At 37.4% G+C, this 15,380-nt stretch overlaps 1 protein-coding gene across 1 annotated transcript; it reads left to right on the top strand.

The window, feature by feature from the left end:
* Positions 1-13,162: 13,162 nt before the first annotated feature.
* On the top strand, positions 13,163-14,928 carry LOC141405615 (uncharacterized). The gene is made up of 2 exons (XM_073990184.1): positions 13,163-14,693; positions 14,749-14,928. The coding sequence occupies exons 1-2, from the start codon at positions 13,443-13,445 to the stop codon at positions 14,758-14,760; spliced, it is 1,263 nt and encodes a 420-aa protein (XP_073846285.1). The 5' UTR covers positions 13,163-13,442; the 3' UTR covers positions 14,761-14,928.
* Positions 14,929-15,380: the final 452 nt, after the last annotated feature.

Raw genomic sequence — 15,380 nt, 5'->3', positions numbered from 1 at the left:
CCGAAAATCGAGCGGTACAGTTCTATGGGGGCTATATCAAGACGTGGACAAATATAGCCCATTCTCACTATCAAACATCCTAGAAGTAATAGAAATTTCAACAGAAAGACGTGCGGACGGACGGACAGACGAACATGGTTATATCGACGTAGAATTTTATGCTGATTCGATGTATATTTTGGTGTGTTACAAACGGAATGACAACTATCCCTCCATATTATGGTGGATGGTATAAAACCACAAGGCCGATATCACTGACACACCACCAACACTAATACCTCAAGGTGGCGTATTATACCATAGCTGCCATGAGACAAGACACGAATTTGACTATGGATTTGTAGTTAGCTGAAGGTTAAAAGTGCTCGTCTCTAGATTCTTCAACATCAGCCTTATTTGCGCCCATGTCCGGGCCGAAGACAACGACAACCAAAGTAAAGATATTCTTTACAGGCGACTTGAGAAAGCAGCGGATTTGAAAGGAGACTGTCTTCGGCCAAACTGTTCGATAACGGAATGAGGCTGTTTGACTGAGGCGGCAAGCACAATCCTACTTTGAAGTCACAAGATCATTAAACACGATACCAAATTGATCATGTTGGAAGGCATTCGTATTGGATGTTGGATGCTCAATAATTTCGAGGAGCAACATTAGTGGCTTAATTTGAAAAACCTTCACCAAAGGACATTTGGTACGATGAGGAGTGCAGTGACGCCAATAAAGCCGTGATGGTAATAAAGAGGATTTTTCCATATCATTGATAATAAGCAGCAGCGATGATGACGATCAAATGTATACCTCCCACAGTCCAGTCAAAATAGACATTAAAATAGCAAAAATTCCCACAAATCTGAATTTTGGTGGAGAGCTAGGGTTTGCTATTAGAAGCAATGCAATATACTGGTTCTAAAAACTATTTATATGCACTTATAACGGCAATACGCACATATTTAGGTGAAAAGCCTAAAATAACCGGAGTAACCAGGTCTGTACCCTCCAAAATTTTTTCTTTGAAGAGTGAAATTATACCTATCCAACAAAATCAGAGCATGTTAAGTCAAATTATTCCATGTTAGAGTGTAATGGAAAGCCCAACTTGAACGATCCCAAAGAACACACTCAGATTTTTTGAGTTTTTTTTCAAAAGGATCCCAAATGCCAGATTTAAAATAGTGTTAGACCCGGTTATACTGAACCGATTACTGCAGAGTGTAATCATGTAGACATTTTTTAAGCCTTCAACGTTTACCCTAGTCGATTTCTGATAGGCCTTACCGTTTTTGAGAAAAATAAAAAAATGACCTCTGACCCTTAATAACTTAATTTGCACACATGTGGATCGATGGGGACTTTTAGGACGTTACCTCTAATGGTAAACCTTAGCTATTTAACAAAATTCAGCTTTGTGAGAATTTTTCTCCCTTATATGCGTCTATTTTGTCTGGACTACCCAGCCGTAGTGAGGTTGAGACAGCAATAAGTCGGCTAATTAATTAAAAGGCTACATGAGCTGATGAGTCCAAGGCGACGAGTTGATAAGCTGTATGCGTGAGCTAGTTAGAACCATCTTTCAAGGCGGAAGGCATGTCCGAAAATTTTGGGGATATTTTCGGTTTCCATAAAAAAGAAGATAAGACTGTATTTTTCAGCATGATATGCTGCCCCTATCGCTTATACTATATGAACGACTATGGCATCAGATTAATGAGATAATAGAACACTATCAATGCAGCTTTAGACCTGGTCAATCCGCCATTTACCATCTATACCTTACGGCTCTGGAACAAACTTTGGAGAGGAAGATCGACGCTTACTACTTTTTGTGGACTATAAGGCTTCTTTGGACAGGTTACGGTACGTTTAAAGGATTTCAAGATATACCTGAGTTGTCTATTCATTAACTGATACGCCATCTTCGTTGTAGGGTATCCCATGGTTGGCCCTGGTCATCTAATGGTTATTTCATTTTTGTTACAAAACATCCAAATTTCAATTTATTGGATTTCACATGAATTAATTTCAATTGTTTAAATAACAACTTAAAGTACAAAATTCAATTTAACTATTTTAAGTTGAACTTAAACATCAACTCTACACAAATGATTTATATGCAAATATATCAATGCTGATGTGCTAAGTCAAGAACAGTTCAAAAAGTACATACGAACGAATCTTTTGTTCATTCAATTTTATTGCCAGCACATTCATTGTAATCCATTGACTTGAGGTTAAGATAGCTGCGATTAAATTCAATTTCAGTCTTTGCACTTTGGCCTTAACTCATCAGACACATCATGCAAGGAAGCAGAAGCAAACAAGCCAGCAACCAGCCAAGCAGTCAGTCTGTCAGTCAGGCAGTGAGGCATACAAACATCATAGCAATTCATTCATCTCCATTCAAACACAGAACTCTGGAATGGAAACACTTCACATATACATATGTACATACATACACTCATATGTATGAATGTGTTTTGGAGTATTTTCACTTCCAAGTGTATGATGCCTTCGCTTTATATGTATATGATGATCTGGCCTCCTTGCAGCCCGCCTGCCTGACAGTCTAAACAATTTCGAACAAAGAAAACCACAAAATAAGAAGAAAATACAAGAAAATCATATAAAGAAATTGAAACACTTTAGCGCTTTATCAAAGGCAGAGAAAAAAAATGAAGGAAGCTTTCAGTCACTGTCTTCATGTGAATGAATTTCATTATGTCAGATCTGTGGAAAATTTAAAGGAAATCATCAACCAACAATTTGCGAGGCCACAAATACATACATATACACATGAATTACATATACATGTGTATGTGCGTGTGTGTGACCTGACTCATTGCACATTAACTGTTCACTGTGTACGTTGAACTTTTATTTAACCTTTTTAAAAGTTTCACATCAGGAAAATGTTTCCAAATTTACAATTAGAGGTGCTGTCAATAAGGGATTTGTATTCAAATTGTTTACTCTCAAATTTTGCATCGTCAACTAACAAATAGTCTCAAAATGGGTTTGCGGGACTAAGACCTGATGATATACATACAAATACAAACAAGTAAGAAGGTTTTAGGTTCAGCCGAGCCGAAATTTTATACCCTCCACCCCCTCCGTATTGAAGTAAATATAAACAATTAGTAACTACTAAGCTCTGGGTGACGTAGAGATGAAAGATCCCTCTTTCATATCAAGTGGACACTGACTTCCCCGTGGTATCACCTGTGGTAGCTGCCTTTAACATCCGTTAAAGGTAGTGAGTTAAAATGTGCAGCGTGTTCACCCATAAGAACGTTAAAAGCTTGGGTTTGGGCGCAGGGTTCGTAACCCTCCCCTAGAAAAAGCAGCCTAATATGAAAAAAAAAAACAAAAAAAAAAAAGAAAAACAAATCCCTCAAAAGTTGACGACCCCCGCAAACGTTTTAAGGACCATGATCTGCGAATCTGCACCTGGAATGTTCGCACTCTTTATAGATACGGTGCAGTTTACGCATTGGCAGATGTACTTGAAAAGTACAGGGAAATACGATGGAATGGGAAAGGCGTCACAACAACACCTAAAGGTGACGCACTGTAGCTATAGCAGTCATGACATAAAGCAAGAGTGTGGTTGCGGATTTGTAGTTGGTCGGAGGTTAAAACACCTTGTCTCCAGCCTCACACCAGTAAATAAAAGACTTGCTACAATTCGAATAAAAGCAAAATTCTTCACATCAGCTTTATTTGCGCTCATGCTCCCACTGAAAACAAGGACGAACGGACCAAAGATGAGTAGACTTACAGGTGTTCTTACAGGTCACCTGGGTTTAAAAGCTCATCTGCAAAAAATTAATTGTGCAGACAACAGCGTATGCAGGGCATGCGGAGAGGATGATGAAACATTCGAGCATTTTCTCTGCAAATGCCCCGCTTTCGCAAACATCAGATCCCAGTTTTTAGGGAACGACACAATACCAGATCTTAATCAGGTAATTGTAGACGGCCTAAAACAATTACGGGATTTTGTTAAGGGAACAGAGTTCTTTAATTAATTTATAGTAGAGTCCCCTTCTTCAAAAAACTCAGACTAGAGCGCACAACAGGCCTACTTCATGGCTTATGTGTATGTCCACCAGGACATGTGGCGAGTACTCGCCCCTCTTTTCAACCTAACCTAACCTAAACAAAGATATATTATATAAGCGCTTAAAAGAAAGATATGACCTTTGTCCTGCTCATGACATTAAAATTATTCTAGGCGATTTTAATGCCAAAATTGGAAAGGAAAATATCTTTGGCCCAACAGTCGGAAAATTCAGTCTCCACAGTGAAAAATCTGACAATGATATGAGGCTGATAGACTTTGCTGTTGCAAGAAACATGGTAGTAAGCAGTACCAGATTGCTTTGGAACTGGCACATCCTCCTGTAGAGACCAGCAAGGTAATCTAGTAACTAAAACATATAGTGTGCTAAGGATGTGGAAAGAGCATTTTTCCAAACTGTTGGTATCCAATAGTAGCGAAGTCGACGAAGATACCACAGATCCAATCCCAGGAGTATTGAATGTACACCACCCGGCCAAGATGAGGTAAAGACAGCAATAAACCGGCTGAAGAATAATAAGGCAGCAGGAGCTGATGGCCTACCATGGTGTATGCATCAGCTAGTTAGCTCCATCTGGCAGGAAGAACGCGTACCCGACGATTGGAATCTGAGCATCCTGTGTCCCGTCCATAAGGAAGGATATAAGACTTTATGCTCCAACTATAGGGGCATAAGTCTTCTCCCTATCGCCTACAAGATAGTGACAGGAATATTGTGCGAACGACTAAAGCCCATGGTCAACGAAATAATTGGACCATGCCAATGCGGCTTTAGACCTGGCAAGTCCACCATTGACCAGATATTTACCCTGCGACAATCCTGGAGAAGACCCAAGAGATGCAGATCGACACCTACTATCTTTTTGTCGATTATAAAATAGCCTGTCGAAGGCTGCGTTCAAAGGTATGTCTGCCATGTCTGAATTTGGTTTCCCCGCAAAGCTCTTGTGAAATGACTTTAATTGACACGCGATCCTCAGTTAAAATAGGAAAGAACCTCCCGAAGAGTTTTGTACCAAAAGAGGTTTCAGACAAGGAGACAACTTTTCGTGTGATCTCTTCAAAATCCTGCTGAAAACGGTTATACGAGAGGCAAACATCAAAGAAGTGGCACAATCTACACCAATAGCCACATGGGACGATCAGTAAAAGAAGTAACTGATACCTTTATTAATGTCGAAGGAGAATCTGCTAAGGTGCGTCTGGCGTTAAACGGTTAGAAGACAAAGTTGATGGTGTCGACGCGCAATACGTCCATAAAAGACTTCGTCTACCTCGGCACCTCCGTAAACACAACAAACGACATCAGTTGTGAAATAAAAAGAAGAATTGTATTGGCCAACAGATGCTACTTTGGCTTAATTAAGCAGTTAAAAACAAAGCCACATCTCGTCAAACAAAAATAACGCTCTACAAAACACTTATACTACCCGTGCTGATGTATGGCTCCGAAGTCTGGGTACTTGCGCAAGCATACATGGCAGTGCTTGGTGTGTTTGAGAGAAAAATTCTTCGTGACATGAGCCACGAGCTGTATCTGCTATACAACGACATACAGTTAAACGTATGGAGATGCAGCTAAACCCGCTAAAAAGGCGTATAAATACGAACCGCTTGGCGGTGCACGCTGAATTGGCCAAGGAATAGATGGCGCAAACAAGTGAATGAAGAGATGAAAAGACGCGGTATTTCAGAGTGCGAAGCAACAAATAGAGAGAATTGGAGATATTTTCTTAGTTCGGCCTATGGAACATATGTTCTGTAATGGGCCAGCTAAGTAAGTAAGTAAGCTCTTTCCCTACGTTAAGAATAATTCCTTGGAGGAGATTAATATCATTACTGATGATAATCACGTAAGCTGTTTGATTTTTTGCAAGGAATGTTTTGTACATTTTATAGTATTTGCCACCGTGGTGCAATGGTATGCACACGTTGTTGGCGCCATTTTCTGAGTATTTCAGCCTTGTACAACTTCTCTACAAGTGGTGTCTTAGACACGCCGTTCGGACTTGGCGATAAACAGTAGGTCCCATATCATTGAGCTAATGTGAATCGGGGTGCACTCATTGATATGAGAGAAGTCTCCCCTGTCCCGCCTGGGATGTTTGTGGAACAATAATATTTTGTACCCCTGGCTAAAACTTTCGAAATATCGAAAATCCGTGAGTGCGGTTCTATGAGGGCTATATAAAAACCAATACCGACCAATTTCTGGCGGAATGATTTATACACCAATGGAGGCTATATACCAAATTTCAGCCATTTCGGTAAGATGTTGAGACCACAACGTTCAAACACACATACGGAAAGTCAGGAGGCTATATGAAAACGTGGACCTATACCGACAAATTTCAAAAATTTCAGTGGGATGTTGAGGCCACAACATTCAAAATACCGAATATCGGGAGATACTGTTCTATGGGGGCTACATAAAGACTTGAACTTATAACGATACATTTTAGGTGGGAAATTGTTAAAAATTAATATACCCTCAATAAACCTACTGAATTCCAGTGGATTTGTCTCATAAATTCAGTTTTATTAAAATTATATTATTTTTAAAAAATCATGCAATAAATTTAACAATGCCCTTCAGAGCCACATACATACATGCATATTATCAACCCTTATAAATCAATAGTTAAGTGGTGAAAAACTAAAATATTAGTTTTACATCAACGTTAAATGTCGTTCATATATCATTTTTGCCAAATCAAACAATTTAATTAAAACGAAATAAAATATGAAGAAAACTAAAATAACAAAAATTGAATAAACATTGAATTCACCCTCAACAATTTTATTGTTACTACCCTTGGACAAGCACCGAAAACCTAATAAACCCAAACTCTTTGTCTTTTTGTTGCTTTTGAAAACAACCACCCACAAATATGTATCCATCCACTCGTACATAAATCTAAACTCAACTAAGCAGCAATACATATTTCATTTAAAATCAAACAAATCAAAAATATATGCCACCAAAGATTGTAATTTTTTATTTTTTGCAAAGGGAGAAGAATTCACAGAAGGAAATATTCTATAAAGTTAACAATAACAATCACAACAAAAGATAGCAAATGAAAATAAAACGGTTGTAAATAAAATCAAAATCAAATGGGGGAAAAATAATTGCATACTTTTAAACTGACAACAATATATCAATCTACCACTTACCCTATGGAAGATTGGCAGGGCTTTGGCTTTAGTTTAAATAATGTGGTACTTTTATGGGAGGGTTAAAATCTTGATTTCGAACTTTTAAAGATTGAAAAACAAAAATGTTTAAGTACTTTTTATATGGACAATGCACAGAAGCCAATTTTCTAAAAAACCTGGCCAAAACTCCATAACCTTAGGTTCTTACGTTTTTCGGGTCGCTGATTTCATTTTTCGTATTTTTTAACCCTTAGATGGTCATTAAGGGTGTCTTTTTGGTCCCTTCCCATATAAAATGAGATCGTATCAGATCAAAATATTCTACAAATTTGTTCGCCATCAATTTCTACCATAGGTCCTAGAATACACCAAAACTCTATATCTTGGCAAAATTGTCATACAAAGCATCATTTTAGAAGAACGGCGTCAAAGACAAACATTTTCTCTGCTAAATATCAATATAAGTCACCAAAAAATGTAATCTCTATTTGCAATACATACCAAGGAAATATCAATTTTGCCAAAAAACCAAGAAATTAAAATAGGGGTGCAAGCTTCCACCATTTCTACAGTTTTGGAAATATTTAAGTTAAGATCACTTGGAATCTTTGCACTTTAGGTGTAGTGTATAATGTATTTGGCAACATTACTGACAAGAATGCGGGGAATTATTTTCTTAAAAAAATTAACCCTCGTGCGAGTCATAAAAGGGGTTCTTTTGGTCCCTTTTTCCACAAATCTTTAAAATCTCCTATAAAATGTGGTCGGATCAGACCAAAATATTCTAGAAATTTTCTCGCCAAAAAGTTTTACTATAGGTCTTCCAATATATCAAAACTCTAAATTATACCCAAACGCCAGAAAGTGACCCTATACTATATTCTGACATTCTGAATGAAAGAAAATCTGTATATGCCTGCAAGACAAAATATCACATAAAACTCTTCCCTTTTTATGAAATGATAAGTTACACAGCCCAACTCGATCTTAAATACGTATCACATATCTTTCATTACAATTACAAAAAAAATTAAAACCGTTATTTATTTTGGATATTATTAGATTAGATTTTAGATTAGATTTTAATAAACAACTTAAATATTGAATTTTTGAATAAGTTTTTTTTTTAAATAGGGTCACTTGGACCTGCTTTTATACCCATATAATAAACAATAAAGGTATATATTTTTGCACAACTACATGCAGTAGACTCATATAAACAATATTTGACACTACTTAGTGTAAATTGATACAACTCTTTTTTCGATTTGTTTTCGGAAAATTGGTTTTTCGGAAAATTGGCCTCTGTGCAATGGGAAAAATTTGTGTAGGATTCGTTTTTTAGCCACAAAAATGAACTTGTAATTTTTTTATCGATTGGAAAATAATTGTGTTCTGTAGAGTGATTTTCTGAAAATTCGCCTTTGGCCCTCATACAAAGTATTATGGAAATAAAGATCGGTCCAGGGGCATGGGTTATCAAAACTGGATAAAACCTATTTAAAAAAAAAAAAAACAACAAAAAAAATTTTTGTACCCCCAAAAAAGATTGAATACCAAATTATAGTCATTTTCATAATGAGGGTAAGAGCTTCAAAATACAGAAAATCGGGATGTGCCTTTCTATGTAGGGCTATATCAAAAAATAGACCGAAAAAGTCTATTTTCAATACCAAACATCTCAGGAGTTAAACGAATTTCTGTATAATATTATAAAGCAAACACACGGACTGACATCTCCACATTGACTTAGAATTTTATGATCAAGAATAAATATACTTTGTAGGGTATCCAACAATTATTTCGATGTGTTACAAACAGAATGACAAAAATAATGCACCCTCCATCTTATGGTATGCAATCTAAATTTGAATTGGTGTGGTCTTTTAAACTTTATGGGATGTATAATATTTGTTTGGTGACGTAGGTGATTATAGATGCGAAGCAATGACCCTGACCAGCTTTAAAAAGATCTCAAGTGGACAATGACCCCCGGAAAATGATCTGCAAATCTGCACCTGGAATGTCCGGACTGAAGGATGTACTTGCAATGTACAAGGCCGATATATATATCATACAGGAAATACCATGGACATTAAGCATAAGTTTGTTGCATTTTTATAGTTAGTTGGAGGTTTCAGCCCGCTGGAGGAAAAACTTGCCATGATTCGCGTAAAAGCTAAATTTTTCAACATCAGTCTTATTTGTGACCATTACCACCGAAGACAAGGGTGAGCAGACCAAAGATATATTTTACGAACGCTTAAAAAACATATGACCGTTGTCTCACCCTTGACATTATTCTATACGATTTTAACACCAAAAATGGAAAGGAGATTATCTTTGGCCCAACAGTCGGGAAATTCAGCCTAAACAGTGAAAAATCAGACCACAGAATGAGGCTGATGGACTTCGCACCAGCAAAAGCATAGTAAGTTAACAGCACTAGATTTAAGCATATCGATCCCACCAGATCATACAACAAGAAACCAAATCGATCACGTTGGAATTGATGGAAGACATTCATCGAGTGTGTTGGATGTACGATCTTTCCGAGGAGCAAACATCGACTCGGATCACTAGCTTGTTGCAGCAAAGGTACGTACTCGCTTAAACGTAGCAAATAAAGTACAAACAGACGCAACACGGAAGTAGGACATTGGTAAGCTGCAAAAACAATTGCTGAATGAAAGCAGGGGCCTAATTATGTGATTCGATTCGATCGAGTATTTGCTCGTGAAAAAGATTTCGACACGATAAAAAAGCGGTATGACGAGATTCGATCGAAATCGTTGATCGAATGTTTCGAGAGTAACCGGTAATCGAACTATGAAAACCTATGTGTACTATAGGGAATATTATGAAGGTAGATGTAAAAAAGGTGTTTTTTGAAAGCAAGAACCAAAAAAAAACTAAATTATGAATGAAAAATGTAAATATTTGTGGAATATGTTGAACAATACATTCAATAATAATTTCGGAATGAAGTTGTGCTATGAAAATAAGAAAATTATTAATTCTTGCAAAATCTTTTTGACATTGTTGTAACGGATTGCTGATACATCTACCTTAATAATCCTCTCTCAAAATAAATGAGAGAGAGAGTTTGGTGGATGTTTTGCATTAGCCTCTCTTCCTTTGGTAAACAACGGGGGATGAAATGTTTAAAATGTACTTCCCTTATACAATAAAGGCTATTAATATTAAATATTTTTTTTCTTTTTTCCAGAAATGCTTATTTTTCAACTTATTTTTTAACGACTGCAAAAGTAATTTTTGGTTAATGATTGCATGCATTTTAATTCTAAATTTATCACAATTTCTCAAAACGACTGCAAAGTTCTTTTCCCAATTTCTCTTGTTATATTGTCTAAAAAATGCTGCCAATTATTTACTAACATCGTTTTTCTTCTATAAAACGACAACAAACAACAATTTTTACATTTTAAACAAAAAGACAATAAGGAAATCTTTCATTTTATTTGTTTACGATAGGTAATTTGGCCTCGAGAAATTACTCGCAAATTTATGCTCAATTACTCGATAATTTTACTCGATAACGAATGTTGTCATCCCAACTTTGAGTACTCAGGTCGAAACAACTCAATATCGAATCACATAATTAGGCCCCAGGCCTCTATAACATATGAGTACAGAGGCAAAGTATTGCCCACTCCATGCAAACAGCCGTAAAATCCATTCTTGGATACCTCCACCAGGGAATCCATGTTAAGACCAGGAGTACCGTGCTGCTACCGAAGAGAAGAATGCGGCATACAAGGCTAATATGCAATTAGTATCAACTGGTAGCGCACGAGAGAGGAGGAAAGGAGAGAAGAAAATCGTTTTTTTTCCGAAGGAAAAAGAGAGAAATGGTGAAGCGGGAGAGCGAAAAAGCCAGAATGAAGTAAGAAAATTCTCCCAAAGAGTAAAACATCTAACTGATGGTTTCGGTACAGGCATATCCTCTTATAGAGACGAGCGCGTTAGATCCGGTAACAGATACATATAGTGTGATCCGGTTATGGAAAGGCCATTTCTCCAAACTGTTGGTATTCTATACTAGAGAAAGCGAAGGTTTCACTGATCCAATCCCAGAAGATGGTACTGAGCATCATATGTCCCGTCAACAAGAAGGGAGATAAGACTGTGTGCTCCAATTACAGGGGCACAAGCCTGCTCCCCATTGCATATAGGATAGTATCTGGGATATTGTGTGACCGACTAAAGTCAATGGTCAATGAAATAATTGGATCATATCAGTGCGGCTTTAAACCGGGCAAATCTATCATTGTCCAGATAATTTACCTTGAGACAAATCCTGGAAAAGTCCCAAGAAATGCAGATTCAAAAAAGTCTGATTTTGGTCTTCCCTCAAAGCTTATTCGGCTTTTTAAGATGACATTAACTAATACTCGGTCCTCAGTTAAAATAAAAAAGAAGCTCTCCGTAGAGTTTACTACCAAAAGAGGTTTCAGACAACAAGACGGCCTGTCGTGTGATCTCTTGTTATAGGAGATGGGAAAGTCAAAAAAGTCAATATATTCCAACCGACTTATGTTACTTGTGTATGCCGAAGACATTGACACCATGGGTCGATCGGTTACAGAAGTAACTGAAACCTTTGAAAAGCTCGACAGAGAATCTGCTAAAGTCGGTCTGGCAGTGAACGCCGATAAAACCAAATTTATGCTATCGATGCGACCTAATACGTCCACAGATCTCGTACCAACTGTGAATGTTGGTACATACAATTTTGGGGTAGTAAAAGACTTCGTCTACCTCGGCACCATCATAAGCACAATTGACAATATCAGTTGTGAAATAAAAAAAAATGTATTGGCCAACAGATTCTACTTTGGGATAAGTAAGCAATTTAAGAATAAAGCCACATCTTGTCAAACAAAAATACAAAAAACTTATAATACCCGTGCAAATGTATGGTTCCGCAGCATGCGTACTTGCGCAAGCGGATAAAGCAGTGCTTGGTGTGTTAGAGAGGAAAATTCTTCGAATCTATGACCCAATCCGAGTTGACAGTGAATATCGACGTCTTATGAACCACGCACTGTATCGCAAATACAACGACATTAGTATAGTTAAACGTATCGAATTGATACGATTGCGTTGGCTATTACAAAAAGGTGTAAAAATACGGGCCCCATGGCGGTACACGCAGAACTGGAAGGCCAAGGCTTAGATGGAGTCTGCAAATGGAAGAACAAATCAGAATACATTCGACTTGGCAAAATATGCAACAACAAATAAAAAAGTATCAGTCGGCTTTGTGTGAATTGAAACACTTCTTTCCCAAAAAACGTATGTATTTAGAGGGTTTTAAGAATTTTGGGCGTATGAACTTGCCGACAAAAATATGGATTTGGATAAAAGCTCAAAAAATTTGCTGGGGTGGTACCTAAAGGAATGAACCGACATAGTCCATTTTGGAAGTGGGTCTTATTAGATACATTCGTCTCTTTGGATATCGCGCCCAACAGTCATTTTAGTTGGTCACCATATAATTAAGACCTTTCGACCATTATATCAGTAGTGCGATTCTCTAACTTGTTTCTTGAGTTACCGACAAAAATTGGTAAACGACAAATGCTTATAAATTCGGTAATTAACGATATTTTTCGGTAAGTTAGCTACCAAACCAAAGTAGTCGTAAAGTTCTACCGATAGTAACTGTGTTGCCAATTCAATGAAAAGAATTAATTTTCAATTATAATTTTGCCTTTGTAGTATGCTAGCTATCCTCTTTAACATACTGTAAACATGTCTAGTCGTCTAGTCTCTAAGCTCCTAGCAAGTAAGAAACCAGTTTAGTCGTTAATTGCTCACTCTCCTACGAGAGTAAAGGTGGGTGCGTTGTTGTGTGGGCATTGATGGCTACCTAATAAACATGACCGATTAAAAGAATCAGTTCTAAACCAGACACACAACACCGCAGCCGCGCTTACGCTAAAAAGTATAGAATAAACAATCAAACAACTAGAACACTAAAGTGCTTTAAGAATAAGAAATAAAGAAAAGATAATTAAATAACTAAATCACCGAAGTGTTTTTTGATCCTCAGAAACAGTGGGTATACCACAATCTCAGAAGTGGGATACGAATTTTTTTTTGTGCCTACAAAAGAATTAATAAATAAGCAAATAAGTTGCTGCTGACAAGATTTTCCCTTCGGCCAATACATTAAAAATGGAAGGTCAAAAGCTACGTGTTAATACAGAAATGACGACAACTACAGAAGGTGATGATAGAAATGCAGATAATGTAACGCTACGATCAAAAAAAATTATTGTGCCGCTGTTGGTGGACAGCGAGGAGGAACAAAGTGCGGCCATAGAAGTTCAGACAAAAGTACAGTCGGTACAAAAAGAAATAAAATTTGAAGAAAAGAAATTAGAAAAATCTACAGATGGTGATGTTCCAGAAAAAAGTGGCGAAGAGACAACACAAAAAATTACCGATAGCCCTTCAACAGAAACAAATTTACAGTTAACAACAAAACAATGCAGCCAAAAAGATGAAATGAAGGTCAAATCAAAAATGACAGACGGGGCGTTCGGCGAAATAAATTTGCAGCTACCTAAAAAACATACCGAAAAAGACACAATAACAAAGATGGGAGAAAAAGAGATGGAGTTATTAAAACGAGAAAACGAGCTACTGAAGAAGGAAAAAGAAATGCTGGAGAAGGAAAACAATTTACTGAAGTTACTCTCCGGTAACAACAACAACGATGTGCAGACAACAGAGGGTACCGTTCCCTTGGTGCTGGTTAGCAATTTTTTGCCTGAGTTTGATGGCACCACCGATGCAGACTTTTGGATAACTCAACTGAGAGACCTGCAACAATCGTACAAACTCTCCGATGAGATGTTGCGGGCGCTCTTTGCAAAAAAGTTAGTGGGCAGACCGCTGACCTGGCTACATACACGCCGCAACACATTCAAGGAAACGGTAGGAAAAATGTTTGAACAATTTTGTTTGATGTTCGGCTCAAACGAAAGTAAACTGGAGTTGAGAAAAAAATTTGAACGTCGTGTGTGGAAGACCGACGAAAATGTCGCTGACTATTGTAATGAAAAGGTAAAGTTGGCGAGCAAATTAAAACTCGAAGAGGACGAACTACTGGAGTACGTGGTTGAGGGCATACCAAACATTCAGCTGCGACGTCAGACGATAATGCAGCAGTATAAGAGCGTTACCGATTTGTGCAAAGCCTTGGCTTCGATTACGTTACCAAAAGTGAGTGATGCTGGCCGCGCTGCATCTGCCGCCAAGTTGGATGTCAGATGCTACAATTGCAATAGTGTAGGCCATTATGCGGCTGACTGCAGCAAGCCTCGGCGACAACCGGGAACCTGTTACGCCTGCGGCGGCGACGACCACACGGTAGCCCGCTGCGAAAAGAACAAAAAGAAGAATGCAATGGAGAATATTTACGTAAGATATTTTAGTTATGCTTTTAATTCTAGACATAATTTTAAATTTTATTTAGAAAGCCTCATAGATACGGGTAGCTCAATAAGTTTGGTTAAAGAAGACGTGTTGCCACATGGAACTACAATTTTCCCCTTACAAGATAAAGCCTATTACGGCCTTAATTTTTCAAAATTAAAAACAATTGGATTCTGTATTTCTTTTTTGATATTACAAAATAAATGCTTTAAACTTAAAATGATAGTGGTCGATAGTTCTTCAATGAAATATGCAGTGTTGTTGGGTAGAGACTTTTTGGATATAACAAATAGCAAATTACAGCTATTTGGTTTAGAAACAAGTTCAGTAGACTGTCAAAATATTATGCCACAACAAAAATTACAGACCACTTTATGCTCCACCAATTTGTGTGAAGAACAAAATTTTATGAATCAGTTGTTACAAATTGACGTGTCACAAAATTATGAAGATTTCGATTTGAAAATAGGTACAAACATTCCGCAACAAGTTTCAGATAAATTAAAGACGTTGTTTAAAGAAAATTATGCAGATGTTAAACAGCCACATTTCCCGGAGATACGGTGTGAGATGAAGTTGGTTCTACAAAACCCAAAACCATTCAATTGCCCCCCAAGACGACTTTCTTATGCGGAGAAACAAGAGTTACAGAAATTGTTAGACGACTATTTG

The sequence above is a fragment of the Musca autumnalis genome, unplaced genomic scaffold (assembly GCF_047663935.1).
Source record: "Musca autumnalis isolate F117 unplaced genomic scaffold, ASM4766393v1 scaffold_5, whole genome shotgun sequence".
Lineage (NCBI taxonomy): Eukaryota > Metazoa > Arthropoda > Insecta > Diptera > Muscidae > Musca > Musca autumnalis.
The sequence above is the reverse complement of the archived record's forward strand: the minus strand, read 5'-3'. Positions and strand labels throughout refer to the sequence as shown.

Excerpts from the sequence above, each read along its gene's own strand:
- LOC141405615 (XM_073990184.1), top strand. The coding sequence starts at position 13,443 with ATGGAAGGTCAAAAGCTACGTGTTAATACAGAAATGACGACAACTACA.